Source organism: Loxodonta africana, chromosome 7 (genome assembly GCF_030014295.1).
Source record: "Loxodonta africana isolate mLoxAfr1 chromosome 7, mLoxAfr1.hap2, whole genome shotgun sequence".
Lineage (NCBI taxonomy): Eukaryota > Metazoa > Chordata > Mammalia > Proboscidea > Elephantidae > Loxodonta > Loxodonta africana.
Window position 1 is genome coordinate 34,488,117 of NC_087348.1, and position 16,288 is coordinate 34,504,404.

Here is a 16,288-nt window from a genome sequence, read left to right on the forward strand (position 1 = left end):
CACATTTCATTATAATACTTTGTCTTCTCAAGCTGCCCTTTGAAATCTTCCATTCAGCCCTTTTCCATCATTTCTTCTGTACATTTTAGCTACTCTATGTTCAAGAGCGAGTTTAAGAGTCTCTTCTGGCATTCACTTTGCTCTTTTCTTTCTTTTCTACCTTTTTAATGATGTTTTGCTTTCTTCATGTATGATGTCCTTGATGTCATTCCATAACTCATCTGGTCTTCTGTCATTAGTGTTCAATGGGTCAAATCTATTCTTGAGATTGTCTCTAAATTCAGGTGGGATACAGTCAAGATCCTATTTTGGCTCTCATGGACTTGCTCTTTCTTCAGCAACAACTTGGACGTGTATATGAGCATTTGATGGTCTGTCCCACAGTTGGCCCCTTGTCTTGTTCTGACTGATGATATTGAGCTTCTCCTTTATCTTTCCACAGTTGTAGTTGATTTGATTCCTGCATATTCCCTCTGGCAAGGTTCACATGTATAATTGTCGTTTATGTTGTTGAAAAGAGGCGTTTGTAATGAACGAATCATTGGTCTTGCAAAATTCTATCATGCAAGCTCTGGTGCCATCTCTGTCACCAAAGCCATATGTTCCAACTACTGTTCCTTCTTCTTTGTTTCCAACTTTTGTATTCTAATCACCAATAATTATCAATGCATCCTGATTGCATGTTTGATGAATTTCAAACTGAAGAAGTTGGTAAACATCTTCAGTTTCTTCATCATTGGCATTAGTTGTTGGTGCATAGATTTGAATAGTCTTATTAACTGGTCTTCCTTGCAGGCATATGGATATTACCCTATCACTGAAAGCATTATGCTTCAGGATAGATCTTGAAATGTTCTTTTTGAGATGAATGCAACACCCATTCATCTTCAATTTATCGTACGTGGCATAGTAGACCATATGATTGTCCAATTCAAAATAATCGACACCCGTCCATTTCAGCTCACTAATGTCTAGGATATCAATCTTTATACACTCCATCTCATTTTTGATGACTTCTAATTTTCCTAGATATATACTTCATACAGTCCACATTCTGATTATTAGTGGATGTTTGCAACTGTCTCTTCTTATTTTAAGTCATACCACATCAGCAAATAAAGGTCCCGAAAGCTTTACTCCATCCACATTATTAAGGTTGACTCTACTTTGAGGAGGCAGCTCTTTCCCAGTTGTCTTTTGTGTGCCTTGCAACCTGGAGGCAACTCCTTCCCAGTCATACTTTGAGTGCTTCCTAGCTTAGGGTCTCATCTTCCAAAGCTACATCAGACAATGTTCCGCTGTTATTCCTAAGGTTTTCACTGGTGAATTTTTTTTAGGAGTAGAGTGCCCGGTTCTTTTCTCTAGTCTATCTTAATCTAGGAGCTCTGCTGAAACCTGTCCACCATGGGTGACCACAGCTTTTGAGATCTATAAATTTATTATAACTTCATAGCTTTAGGGAAGAAAATTGCTGTTCCCATGACTAGCTCTAATAGAATTTAAAAATAGGTATTTTAAAGATTGGTATATAGCTCTATGGATACACAATGGAAGTATAATTTAAATCGTAAAAGTATAGAAGTTTTGTAACAAAACTAGTGTATTTCTTGAGTGAAACCAGACTGATACTGAGCACCAAATTTTGATCAAAACTCTCAAGATTAGAGAGCATCTAGAGGGATAAGAAGCTCAATTTCTTTCCAATTAATTTTTAAATTTGTAGTTCTTGGGAACTTTTTCTTGTTTAGTAGTTGGGGGACCCTTTGTGGCAGAAAGAAGAAAACAATGGTTGGGCTCAATCTAAAAACTGAGGAGTCTGCAATCAACAAGACACATGGCAACAATTATTATATTTCTCCCAAATTTGAAGCTGACATAATTTATCCAAGCATGCTTACAAAAATCAGTTGTATAGTGAGAGTCTGTGATTCATAGACTAAAAATAAATTGGAGACAACACCACAAAAATGTGTTTTATATTAATTAAGCATATAACTGAGTTTTTTGTTTCGTTTTGTTTTTTGTTTTTGCCATTTAGTGGATTCCTTCTCATGGCAACTTCTTGTGTTTCAGTGTAGAAATTTGTTTCACTGGGTTTTCAATGGCTGTGCACTTTCAGGAGCAGATCACCAGGCCTTTCTTCTGAGGTGCCTCTGTGTTTGAATTACCAATATTTTGCTTAACCTTTTGTGCCACCAATGGACTCCAACTGTGTATAGGTTTACATAATTAATGACAGAATGACATGTGCCCAGCATCCATCACAGTGCTTGACATCTATTTATTGTATAAATGAATACATGAAAGATTGAATATTCTCCATGAAAAATCTGAGCTTAAGACATCAATAGAAATTTCATTTCTGTGCTCTCCAATCCAAACTTTGGAAAGAGCTACTGAATCTTCCTTACTGGCAATGTAGTTAATATTCATGCCCAGGTGAACTGAAACTTCAACTTCACTGGTATTTTAATGTCTGTTTAATACCTTTATATGGCTACCATGTTGGCAAACTGGAATTACCATTTGTGAATTAGAAGTATTGAAAATAATTAGCTAAATAGTCACCATTAACTAGACCTGTGGCTAGTGAAGAAACAACTCTGGGACCGGGCAGTCCTGAGAACTAAAGGTTTTGTGTTTTTTCTCTGATGTTTGAGATGTTGATGCCTTGAGGCCTGCGATAAGATGTCCACAATTTCTGAAGAAAAAGTATTATGTATTTTGTGCTGGCATTCACTAGCAAGAACTAAGGAAGTTCAGGTTAAAGAATCTAAGACAAGAGAGCCTCCTCTGAGAGCTTGTACCCTGAATTCAGACTTCTAGCTTCCTAAACTGTGAGAACATAAATTTCAGTTCCTTAAAGCCATTCATTTGGAGTATTTTTGTTACAACAGCACTAGAAAACCGAGACAAGAAGTAAGTGCCCAACCCCTTCACTCATCATCTACTTAGACCAAAGAAAAGGCTAGATTCAAAATACCAAGGGAGAGGGACATATTGTGAGTGATATTGACAGCCAACAGAGAAGCAAAATTATTGACTACTAATAATAGAATGAAGGTGTTGATTCCCATTTCTGGTCCTAGACTTCAGGTAAGTGTTAGTTTGGTTTAAAGGTAAAGGTTGATAATGAAGAAACATGATTCCCAGCAAGCTTGTAGCCAGCTCTTAATTACCTCAGAAGCTAAAGGAGAGAACGTAGCCATGGAGCCTCCTTTCCACAGTATTTCTATTTCTCTGTCGCTGGTGTCTTTATACATGAATGATTTTTGGTATATGATTTCCTCTCTGGCTACTGTGTGAAAGCATGGCACCTAACTCTAAGTCCCCATAACTCTCTCAGTGTAGGATAGGATAGGCTGTTGTTTTCAGTTGCCATAGAGTCGGTTCTGACTCATGCTGACTGAAAGAGTAGAACTACTCCATACGGTTTTCTTGGCTGTAATCTTTACAGAAGCCAATCACCAGACCTAGCTTCTGCAGTACTGTTGAGTGGGTTTGACCTGCCAACCTTTAGTTTACCCTTCAGGCGGAAACCTCAAATGGAAGGTTATATTCTCCCAAACACTTCAGGAGAGTCTGACATCAAAGTACTCATCCGCAAGGACGTTAATATATTTATGACTTTTAAATCACTCAGTCTCTGGTACCTGGGAATCCTGCCATCGAAGTCCCCTCAGTCAATCATTAAGAAAAATATCTCAGTATAGTAAAGCACAAAACCTTGAAGACTGATATTTCCATTCTCAGGACAACCGTATCATTTAGATCAGTCATATTTTCAGAGAGAAATCCATTCTCTGAACTCTGGCCTACTCCTAAATCCAATCACACATCCTACCACAAGTTTACCGATGCCACAATGAGCAGCTCAGCCTTATAAAGTATGTTTCCAACTTACTCTGCCAAGTCTCATCCCAAACTATAGCCACAGACCTATCTTTAACCCAAGCTCAATTGAATTTCAAAAACTGTCCTCTCAAGATGTTTGTTAGTGCCAAGTGGGAGTAAGTGAAAGACTTTGGCTGATGCTCTGCCAAAGGTTCCACCAAGGCCAATTACTAATGCTCTAATGATTGAGAGGTCAGTGCATTGCCACAACCTACACTGTTTGACGGTCTACTTAAACATCTCTCTAGAGTCAATGAAGAAAGAATTACGAAGAAGGGCCTGTGAGCAAATGACAGCAACAGAGTCTCATATGAAACAGCCCAAGATTTGCTTGGGAGACATTGCTCCCAAATTTAGTGGGTTTCTGAGGAAACAGAGTTAGAAAGAAGGTTTGAAACGGGAATAAAAGGAATTCTCTCCATACTGCTTATGGACTTTTGGAGGACCAAAACCTTGGCAGAGTTGACTTGAGAAAATAATGTCCAATCAAGTGGACTTGGTTCACTTATACATGTTCTGGGTCGATGTACTAACTTTTTCTAGTTTGAAAACATTTGCATTATTCTCAAGGTTTTAATTTGTACTTTTTTTTTTTTATACTTCTAAAAGATTTGAAAAATATATATGTATTGAAGATTCACATATACTTCCAGGGGAAGCCAAGAAAGTGAGTAGAAATTAAATCCTGAAGCAATTGAAGTTTCCTAACAAAAATAGCTCATTTTCTCAGTAAATCCAGACTGGTAATGGGAACCAAAAATAAGTTAAATATCCAAGATTTGGAGAGATGTCTAAAGAGATAGGAATCTCAATGTCTCGCTTGTTAGATTTTGGTTTGGAATTTCTTCCCAGAAATGCTTTCATTTCAAGCTTATGAAGTCTATTTGTGGCTGGATTGCAAATGTCTGGAGGGGAAGATATCAAAGAATGGGCTTAATCTAAAAAATGAGGATTCCACAATCAACTAGACCCAGGTCAGTGATAATTAAAAAATTTTTTCCCAAAATTTCAAGTAGATTAACTTAATTTAGCCAAGTTAATTCCACTTAAATAGTTTTTGTGGTTAGAGTCTGTGACTTGTAGTTCACTATTTGTGTCTGAAAATGAATTTGAACACAGTGACATGAAGTTATTTTCTGATGACATCTTTGCATCTGATTAGAGATTTACACGAATAATGACAGCATTCATAGTCGCCACTCTATTCCCTGTCTCTAGTAGATATCTGGTCCATACTAAGCTCTAAAAATAGGCTTGTTAAATAAACAAATAAAAGAATAATTGATCTGTCTCCATAGAAAAGCTACACTCAGACTATCAATAGAAACCCTATCTGTGGTGTTGCCAATCCAAGCTCCTTTAAGAACTATTGAAGTCATTTTTACAACATCCTGGTCAACATTTACATCTCTTCAAGAAGACTGATTAACCACATAGTCACAAGAGCCATGGATAGAGGAAAAAACTCAGGGACTGAGCTCTCGTGGAAACTAAAGATTTTTCCTTCACCTTTATTGAAGGTGAGAGGCCCATGACACCAAATTTTGCATCCAAAAAGTTTTAAAGAAAAAAACATTATTTTGTTTTTGCAGGGGATGGGAAGGAAGGAAAAAAGGAGAACGAAATATCTTATGATCCTTTATAACAATAGCATGTACTCACTCTAAAATCATGTACAGATCAAAACAGAATGTATTGTTATATATATATATATGTTCAATATTTTTGCCAGTTACCAATGAAACTTCAAGATCATCTTAGTTGATTAAATTTGTTCCTAAAGGAAAAATGTATCATCTTAGATGGCCTAGTGTTTCTATCTTGTCAACAGGAAACTCAGGGAAAAGTCATGATTCACTTAATTCCATCCATAAACTGCAAGTGGAGAAAATGTGTCTAATCCAGAGCATGATTGTATATGTTGTGAAAGACCTAATGCATGTAAAATTAATTTAAAAAATTGTGAACTTTTCAGAGGACTTTGCAACGCTTACATGTCCATATACAAATATGAATTGGTAGAAAGATTGATAGTGAAGTATACGGCCATGTTGAGCCAGATAGAACATTCGGGGCTATTGAATGTATGCTGCCTAATCAGCTGTTATAAAGATCACTCCGGGGCATTCTGAAAGAAAAAAATCTCCATCTGCAGTTCTGCCTGTATCTGTATGTGCATGTGCATTCGTTTGACAGAAAGGAATAAGAGATTGCAGAACACAGCTGACGTAGATATAACACGTTTTGGCAAGTTCATACCTAATACATGGTTGACTTGTAAAAGAATCTAGTGTTCATATTCCTATCAATATTCATGCCAATGGATAAGTATAACTTCCAAAATGATTATTATTGATGAAATTTGTCACCAAGACTGAAATAAAGCAAACTCTACAATCTGGGAGACTTTTAGAGACAGAGAGGGAGTTTGGAAGCCGGTCACAAATCATCATTCATAATAACACCTTGCTTTTATTGAGATGTTTGTGAGGTATTGTTACTATATAATGAATATAAATTAGGAGAAATTAACCTAATTCTGTTCTTCTTTATGACTATCCACAAAATGGCAGAGGTGAGGGAATTGTACTTCCATCAATCCCAGAGACCAGGACTAAAGAGGTGATGGAATATTTTGCTTTTGGATTAAAAATATCATCACTCAGAAGTACTGTGATCTGATCAAATGAGTCACATGCCCTCAACTTCAGCTGCATTGGTAGAAAGGATGAGCAATGTAACAGAATTCATTTTGCTGGGTCTGACTCAGAATCCAAAACTACAGAAACTCTTACTTCCTGTGTTTTTAATCACCTACTTGATCACTGTGGCAGGTAATCTGCTCATCTCAGTCACTATCTTCATCAGCCCAGCCCTGGGCTCTCCCGTGTACTTTTTTCTGTCCTGTTTGTCCATTATAGATTCTTTCTATGCTTCCTCCATAGCTCCCAAAATGGTCTTTGACTTGATCTCTGAGAAAAACACCATATCCTTCATTGGCTGCATGATTCAACTCTTTGCTGAACATTTTTTTGGCGCAGCTGAGATCATCCTGTTAATTGCAATTGCCTATGACCGCTATATGGCCATCTGCAAGCCCTTAAACTATGCAACCATCATGAGCAGACCTCTATGTAGTTTTCTGGTGGGAATGGCTGGGATTTTGGGGTTTATTCATGGAGGGATCCAGCTTTCGCTCATAGTTCAGTTACCATTTTGTGGCCCCAATGTCATTGACCATTTTATGTGTGATTTAATACCTCTCCTGGAGGTGGCCTGCATGGACACTCACACTTTGGGACCCCTGATTGCTGCCAATAGTGGATCACTTTGTTTACTCATATTTTCTATGCTGGTCACTTCCTACGTCATCATCCTGCACTCCCTGAGGTCTTACAGCTCTGAGGGGCGCCGCAAAGCCCTCTCTACATGTGCCTCTCATGTCACTGTTGTCGTCTTATTCTTTGTACCTTGTTCATTCCTGTACCTAAGACCCATGACCTCCTTCCCTACTGACAAAGCTGTGACAGTATTTTGCACCCTAGTAACTCCTATGTTGAACCCTTTAATCTACACCCTGAGAAACGCAGAAGTGAAAAATGTCATGAAGAAGCTCTGGGATCAAATCATGAAAAATGGTGACAAATAAATCTTCTGATTAAAGTAATTAGAAAAAGAATCTTGATTAAACTTGGGAGAGTAACTTCTCTGGATCAATTGGTTTTAGGAGCCCACATGTTGTAGGCAGGGCTGACTTTTCCATGAGGTACAGCAGGCACAGTGCCTAGAGCCTAGGATACTTTAAAGGGCCCAAGAAATATTTCAATTTTTTCTAAAATAAGAAGACAAAGAAGAATATACTCCAACTTGGATTATATTCCTCTTTCTACCAGTGCAGTAATACGCATCTGCAGTTTTAATATTTTTTATGGAGGTTATGGCCGGTGAAGACAAAAGTCTGTAGAGTCCACAAAAGTCATAACGTGGCCTTGACTGTGGGTATGAAGCACATTAACAGCACTATTCACAAATAATATTTATACACAATACTATAGCTAGAGATGGCACTGGGTTTTTTATAGCTAGAGAGAAGTTTTTTTAAAAAAAAAGGAAAAACAATTTATATGAAAAGAGTTAAGAATGCAATGGACAGAGTCTAAAACAAAGACTTTCATCAAAATGTAATTTTTTTTTTCTTTTACTTGCCTAAGTTTGAGAGGTCTAAATACTCTTCCACCATAGAAGTAGAAAACATTTTAGATATGACACCCCCTAGAAGAGAGCATTTGCATGCAAATGTACTTTCTTAAAATTGCATCTCCACCATTCCCTGCAGTCTACAGTTGTCTAGAGAAATTATTGGAAACAGAATTGCCTGGAGCAAAAGAAATGTAACAAATAAATTCTGTAGAGTTAAGACAGATGTAATATCTGTATATTAAAATCTGATTTTAGACACAAAGGAAAAGGAGGCCCAGAAAACAAAACAGCAGTGGTAGGAAATTACCAGTGATGTAAGATCAAGTTTGTGTCATGTAACTGGACAACAGGAATCCCAGGTCTAGATTATAGAAAAGAACTATACCAAGAATGCAATGAATTACTGAGAGATTTAGAAATAGTCACATGATTTGAAGTCAAAGATGTTGATCTAATAGGTCTAATTTCTCATCTTGTCTCTGGAGGTGATTAGCCTTGGAAATGTAAACAAGTAGGTTCACCTCTCTCTACCTGTTTCTTCTTCTGTAAAAGGAAAATTATATTACATATTTCCTTAAGTGTGACAAGATAATGATTTAAATTGGAAAAACGACTCACTTGAAAAATAGTCGAAAATGCTCAAACTGTGCAGACTTCAGAGATGCCCCCCAGGGCTTGTGGTAACCTTTCTCTGTTTCTGACAGAGGAACCCAAGAGCACCACTACAGTCCCTTGATAACTGTGACCATGGCAGGACCAATGTATGTCGCAGTCTCACTTCACTCAAAATATGTCATAAATGTCATCCATTTCCTAGTAAGTCAACGTCAGGGTGGTTTATTATCTCCGCCACCACCCTCTGTGAGTTTGTTGTGCTATGGTGGTGTGCATGGTGCTCTGATACTGGAAGCTACAGCACCAGTATTGTAGATACCAGCAGTATCACCATGATGGACAGGTTTCAGAGAAGCTTCCAGACTAAAACAAACTTGGAAGGAAGGCCTGGTGATTAGTTTCTGAAAATTAGGCAATGCAAACCCTGTGGATCACAACAGAATATTGTTCAAGATAGTGAAGGAAGATGAGCCCCTTAGGATGAAGGCTCTTAAAATACACAGTGGCCACAAAAATGAACTTGAGTTTATCAATGATCATGAAGGTGTAACAGGACTGGGCAAAGTTTCACTCTGCTGCACATGGCATCTCCATGAATCAGAGCCAGCTAGACAGGAAGAACAACAGCAATTATCTCAGCAACAGCTCCTAAAAGACACGGTGGCCAGGCCTCTGAGAACTGAAGGGTGAGCCCATCACTAACTCACTATTCTGGGATAAAAATGGTCTTAAACATAGTTGCAGTTAGAAATGAGGACACTGGAGGGAAGGACCATGAGATGCTTTCAGCAGAACTAATTTCAAAAGCACACTCACTAATGATGGATCCTGCCCTGTTCTGGTCCTCACGAAAAAGAAGGGATAGCCGAGTGCCAGGGACCAAAAGACTTATCTCTATACAGAGCTTGTGACTTCCAGGGAAAGCTCAGAAACTTGTTTTCAGAAGGAGATTTCTAAACCAGGCATTAGACAATCACATGATGCTGGCATTTCCCATGTTCTCAGGACTTTAAGTCGGGTCAGATCTCACAGATAATGCTTTTTAAAAAAAAGATGCTTCGTGGACTCCAGACTTCCTGGAGCCAGAAAAGTTGGAAGAACCCCTGAAACTATTGTCCTGAGATAAACTGTAAACTTTAAACCAAAAATATCCCCTGAAGTCTTCTTAAAACCAAACAATACTTTAGCTTAACTAGGAAAAAAAATCTGCCTTGAGCATTATGATCTTTTAAGAACTATCTATATGGGATCAAACTGACAACAGCAACTCAAAAGATTAGGTAGGAAACTTAGGGGGCAGTGAATTTATGTTATTGAAGGAAGAACAACTCAGAATGGGTGAGAATGGTCGAACAACTCGAACAATGCAATCAATGCCACTAAATGGTACATGTAGAAACCATTGAACTGATGTATGTTTTGCTATGTGTATTCTCAACAACAACGAAACAAATAAAGTTATTTTAAAAAAAAAAGCAGCTGATGCTTTTCCATAATTTCTTACATATGCCCAGCTTATAAATATATACAAGCAAATGTGTGCTTTAAAAAAAATCAAATTTATCTTTTGAAGATCTTGTTGCAGGTTGCAAGAAGACAGATGAGAAGTAGAGTTTTTAAAATACAAAAAAAAAAAAAACAGTAAAAATGATGATTATGATGCCTCTGCTGTTGGTGATGGTGGTTGTGGTAATAATGATAACAATGGCAGTGGTGATGGTGGTAGTGAATGTTTATCGAGAACTTTCTCTGATTAAAATCCTGAGGTTAGTACTCACCTTATTTGCTTTAGAGGCACAGAGCTGCTAACATTTCATCCTTTACTTTAAGCTTCAAACTGTGGAGCTTTCTTCTATCTAAAATACTTCATTATTTGAAGGTAATTGTACCTCTACGATAGGAGGGTGTGAGCATCAATAAAACAATGTTAGACCAAGAGGGAGTCCTTGAACAGAACAAGAGGACACTGTGTGGTTTAAAGTCAAGAAGGGTATGTTTCAGGCTTGTATTCTTTCACTAGTCTCATTCAATCTGTATGCTGAGCAAATAATTCAAGAAGATGGACTTTATGAAGAAAAAAGTGGCATCAAAATTGGAGGAAGACGCATTAACAACCTGCACTATGCAGATGCTACAACTTTGCTTGCTGAAAGTGAAGAGGACTTTAAGCACTTACTGATGAAGATCAAAGTCCACAGCCTTCAGCATGGATTACACCTCAACATAAAACCATAAAAACCCAAACTCATTGCTGTCAAGTCGATTCCAACTTATAGAGACCATATAGGACAGAGTAGAACTGCCCCAGAGATTCCAAGGAGCACCTGGTGGATTCAAACTGCCAGCCTTTTGGTTAGCAGGGTAGCTCTTAACCACTATACCACCAGGGTTTCAGCCTCAACATAAAGAAAAAAAATCCTCACAACTGGGCCAATAAGCAATATCATGATAAATGGAGAAAAGATTGAAGTTGTCAGGGATTTCCATTTACTTGGATCCACAGTCAACAGCCATGGAAGCAGCAGTCATGAAATCAAATGGCCTGTTACATTGGGCAAATCTGCTACAAAAGATCTCTTTCAAGTGTTAAAAAGCAAAGATGTCACTTTGAAGACTAAGGTGAGCCTGACCCAAGACATTGTGTTTTCAATCACCTCTCTTATACATGCGAAAGCTAGACAATGTATACAGAAGATCAAAGAAGAAGAAATGCTGTAGCTTTTATTTATTGAGTGTTTACAATGTATAAAGTGTTTTATATTCCTCCTGATGTTTAATTCTCACAACAGTCCTATAAATGCAACACTATTGTCATTCCCATTTTTCAAACTAAGAAACATAGAGTCGGAGAGGTTAATTACATTTCTCAAGCTAAAATTTGACTGAATCAGAATTCAAATCCAAGCCTATGAAATGAAAGAACACAAAATGTATTTTGTCTGAGGATTCTGTTAACATTCAGTTATTTCGAGAAATAGAAGTTTGGAGATAAAACAAGAGCTATTTCCTGATGATCTCACAAATTTATTGGTTCCTGGAGATCAATTTAAAACATATATCCTGATAGTTAAGAAATTGCTTTTCAATTGTAGAACAAAAAATCAAATTTACAAAAAAAAACAATCTACTGGTCTGACAGAGACTGCAAAAACCATGGCCCTAAGACACCATTCTGACCTGTAACTGAAGACATTCCCTGAGACCACCTTTCAGCCAAACCATAGACAGACCCATAAAATAAACAATAACACCCGAGAAGAACGTCCCCCTTGGAACAATCAACTATATGAGATCAAAAGGGCAATATTTGTCCAAAAGCAAAGGTGAGAAGGCAGGAGGGGGGAGAAAATCAGGATGAAAGGAAATGGGGAAACTACGGTGGAAATAGGGAGAATATTGACACATTGTGGGGAATGAAATCAATGTCATGGAACATTTTATGTACAAACTATCAAACACGAAACTAACTTACTCTGTAAACTTTCACCGAATGCCCCAAAAAAAATTTTTTTTAAGAATTTGATTTTCATATTAATTTCTAGTTTGTTTTTTCCTTAGTGGTATTGTTGTTGTTAGGTACTGTTGAGTTGGTTCCAACTCCTAGTGGCCCTATGTACAACAGAACAAAACACCGCCTGGTCCTGTGCCATCCTCACAATCGTTGTTATGCTTCAAACCATTGTTGCAGCCACTGTGTCCATCCATCTCTTTGAGGATATTCCCCTTGTTCACTGGCCCTCTACTTTACCAAGCATGATGTCCTTCTCCGGGGGCTGATCCCTCCTGATAGCATGTCCAACATATGTGAGACAAAGTCTCATCGTCCTCTTTCCTAAGGAGCATTCGGGCTGTACTTCTTCGAAGACAGATGTTTTTACTTCTGGCAATGCATGGTATATTTGATATTCTTCACCAACACCATAATTCAAAAGTGTCAATTCTTCTTTAGTCTTCCTTATTCATTGTCCACCTTTCACATGCATTGAAGTGATTGAAAACTCCATGGCTTGGGTCGGGCGTACCTTAGTCCTTAAAGTGACATCTTTGCTTTTTAACAGTTTAAAAAGGTCTTTCACAGCAGATTTGCCCAATGCGACGTGTCATCTGATTTCTTGACTGTTCCTTAGTATAAGTAGTAGAAATGTTGCAACTTAGGGAACTGTAGGTTATTCGGCAAACAAAGGATAAATGTGTTATAAATTAAGGGAGTTTACATTCTTGAATTTGCTCGACAACAACGGATTACTCTTGAAGGGTGAGGGCTGCTAATGCGTATGGTCAGAGTTTACAAAATCATGAAAAAGACAGGACAAACATGGACATAAGTTTCAGATTCCAGAACGCTAGGATCCCTCGGAGATTGAAACAGGGACAGTTAGGAAAAATAAAAGGAAATGTCATTTTGCATTACTAGCGAAAAATTTAAACCATTCAACTCAAAGGACAACATATATTTCAAAACTAATAGACATACAAAATGTAAAAAAGTTGTAGAAAACTCTTTTTATGGACAATTAGGAAAAGGTTGAGGTTGGCATAATATTAGCACCTGTCATGGACTGAACTGTGTCCCCAAAAAAATCTGTCAACTTGACTAGGGCATGATTCCTTTGTATGACTGTGTGAATGTCTACCATTTTATCATCTGATGTGATTTCCACATGTGTTGTAAATCCCATCACTATGATGTAATAGAATGGATTATAGGCAGTTATATTGATGAGCTGTACAAGATTAGATAGTGTCTTAAGCTGATCTCTTCTGAAATATAAAAGAGAGAAGCGAGCAGAGAGACATAGGAACCTCATACCACCAAGAAAGCAGTGCCGGGAGCAGAGTGCATCCTTTGGACTTGAGGTTCCTGCACTGAGTTGCTCCCAGACCAAGGGAAGGCTGATGACAAGGATCTTCCTCCAGAGCCCACAGAGAGAGAAGAAGCCTTCCCCTGGAGCTGAAGCCCTGAATTTGTACTTGCAGCCTACCAAAAAGTGAGAGAATAAATTTCACTTTGTTAAAGGCATCCACTTGTGGTATTTCTGTTATAGCAGCACTAGATAACTAAGACAGCACCTAAAACATGTTGTGTGTTTACCCAGTGTAGAAACTGGGCTAAGAACTTTACAAAGACTGTCACAACATCACTTTGAGATAAGTATTATCATTACCATTATTTTAAAGACAGGCATTAGAGAGTTATAAATATTCTGTCATTTACTTAAGGTTATTGGTAAACATCGGAAATAAGAATCAAATTCAGGTTGATCCATTTCCAGAGCCAGAGATATTAACCTCTCAACCATAGTATAAAACAAACAAAAAAAAAAACATTTGCCATCGAGTCAATTTCAACTCATAGGGACCCTATAGGACACATTAGAACTGCCCCATAAAGTTTCCAAGGAGCACCAGGTAGATTTGAACTGTCAATCTTTTGGTTAGCAGCCAAACTCTTAACCACTACACCACCAGGGTTTCCAACAATAGTACAGCAGCTACAAAACCAAACCAAATCAGTTGCCATAATGTCAATACTCATTCATGACAACCCCATATGAATAGAACTGTGATCCATAGGGTTTTCAGTGACTAGTTTTCCATAAGTAGATTGCCAGGTCTTTCTTCCGAGGTGCTTCAGAGTGGACTTGAACCTCCAACCTTTCAGTTAGCAGTCAACCACGTTACCTGTTTTCACCATTCAGGGATGATGTTATAAAGGATGATGACAGGGAATAGAAGTCAGGCCTGGATGCATAAGAGCTTCTGTACGACTAAGAGTGAAATTATTTACCTCAAGTTGTATTTTGCCTCACATTTCTACAACTCAGTTATCACACAAACTCAAATGACATCAATATGGGTCGCTATTTAGACTTTTGGACTAGAGATCAGAAATGGATTGATTTTGACTTTTGGTTTAGGCACTTCAAAGCTAGATAACCTTAAGTAATAAATTAACCACATCAGGAGACCCAGTTCTCTCATTTTTAAAATAGAGATAATAATCATTTATGCCATATCTAGTCCATAGAGTTTTGATGATCATATTATGTAATTCACTTAAAAAGACTAAGTAAAGCATAAAAGTCTATGGAGATGAAAAAAAATAGATAAGATGGAATAAGAGGACATACAGTAACAAACATAGGCCTTGGTTTGTTCCATTTAGAGAAATAAAGTCATTTTTATCATCCTTCTTTACCACTCATTACACACCTTCAATCTTACTGTATGAAGAGCTTTCTTATAGCCCTTTTTACCTCTTTGTTTCTCAGGGTATAAATGAGCGGATTCAACATAGGTGTCAGAACACCATAAAATACTGCCATGTTTTTGTCTATAGAAAAAGTAGAGGATGGACTCATATACGTAAATATACAGGGCACAAAGAACAAGGCAACAACAATGAAGTGGGCCCCACAGGTGGAGAGGGCTTTGCGTCTCCCCTCTGCACTGTGGGACCTCAAGGAGCACAGGATGACAATGTAGGAGGCAGCCAGCATGAGGAAGTTCAGCAGGCAGATCACACCACTGTTGGCAACCACCAGCAGACCAATGACATAGGTGTTGGTGCAAGTGAGTTCCAGCAAGGGGTACAAGTCACAGACAAAGTGATTGATCACGTTGAGCCCACAGAAGGGCAACTGAAGGACAAGGAGGAGTTGAACCAATGAGTGCAGAAAACCCCCCAGCCAGGCCACCCCCACAAGCAGGGCACAGAGATGCCTGGTCATGATGGTTGTATAGTGCAGGGGCTTGCAGATGGCCACATAGCGGTCATAGGCCATAACAGTAAGCAGGATGATCTCAGTTCCTCCCAAAAAATGGGCTCCAAAGAGCTGAGTCATGCATGCTTCATAAGAGATGGGTCTCCCCTCATACAAGGAGTCAGCAATGAGTTTAGGAGCCATACAGGAAGAATAGCAAGTGTCAATAAAGGACAGATTGGCCAGGAAGAAATACATGGGGGACGCCAGAGTGAAACTGGAGGTGATGGTGACCACAATAAGTATGTTGCCACAAACTGTTACCACATAGATGATCAAGAAGACCATAAAGAGAACTCTCTGTACCTCTGGATTCTGTGAGAGCCCCAGCATGATAAATTCAGTGATATTGTGTGGTATTTCCATGGATCCCAAGGACACTGAGAATGCTGACATAATTTTACCTATAAACCCAAGGGAGAAACACAATTGGAACAAAACAAGTTTGCAGCAGGCAGGGGTAGGGGTTGCAAGATTTCCTTTAGCCACGCTCACTTCCTTTTCTAGATCCTTCTTTCTCTTCATCCCATCTGTCCCAAAATTCTTACACCAATTTATTCTGTTAATTGCAAAATGTGAGTATATGTCTATCTTTTACCTTTAGCACCGTTGTTGTTGTTAGGTGCCCTCGAGTCAGTTGCAACTCATAGTGACCCCACTTACAACAGACCAAAACATTGCTCGGTCCTGCACCACCTGCGTTCTGGCTGTACTTCTTACAAGACAGATTTGTTCATTCTTCTGGCAGTCCATGGTTTATTCAATATTCTTCATCAACACCATAATTCAAAGACATCAATTCTTCTTCTGTCTTC

The 16,288-nt window shown here is 38.3% G+C and overlaps 2 protein-coding genes across 2 annotated transcripts; one reads left to right on the top strand and one right to left on the bottom strand.

Moving 5' to 3' along the window:
* Positions 1-6,338: 6,338 nt before the first annotated feature.
* On the top strand, positions 6,339-7,543 carry LOC100658118 (olfactory receptor 4C45-like). The gene has a single exon (XM_003412081.3). It carries the CDS (start codon positions 6,581-6,583, stop codon positions 7,541-7,543), a length of 963 nt encoding a protein of 320 aa, XP_003412129.2. The 5' UTR covers positions 6,339-6,580.
* Positions 7,544-14,329: 6,786 nt separating this feature from the next.
* LOC100658402 (olfactory receptor 4C3) lies at positions 14,330-15,985 on the bottom strand. Its single transcript, XM_003412082.4, has one exon. It carries the CDS (start codon positions 15,867-15,869, stop codon positions 14,931-14,933), a length of 939 nt encoding a protein of 312 aa, XP_003412130.2. The 5' UTR covers positions 15,870-15,985; the 3' UTR covers positions 14,330-14,930.
* Positions 15,986-16,288: the final 303 nt, after the last annotated feature.

Coding starts and splice junctions, on each gene's coding strand:
- LOC100658118 (XM_003412081.3), top strand. CDS start 6,581: ATGAGTCACATGCCCTCAACTTCAGCTGCATTGGTAGAAAGGATGAGC.
- LOC100658402 (XM_003412082.4), bottom strand. CDS start 15,869: ATGTCAGCATTCTCAGTGTCCTTGGGATCCATGGAAATACCACACAAT.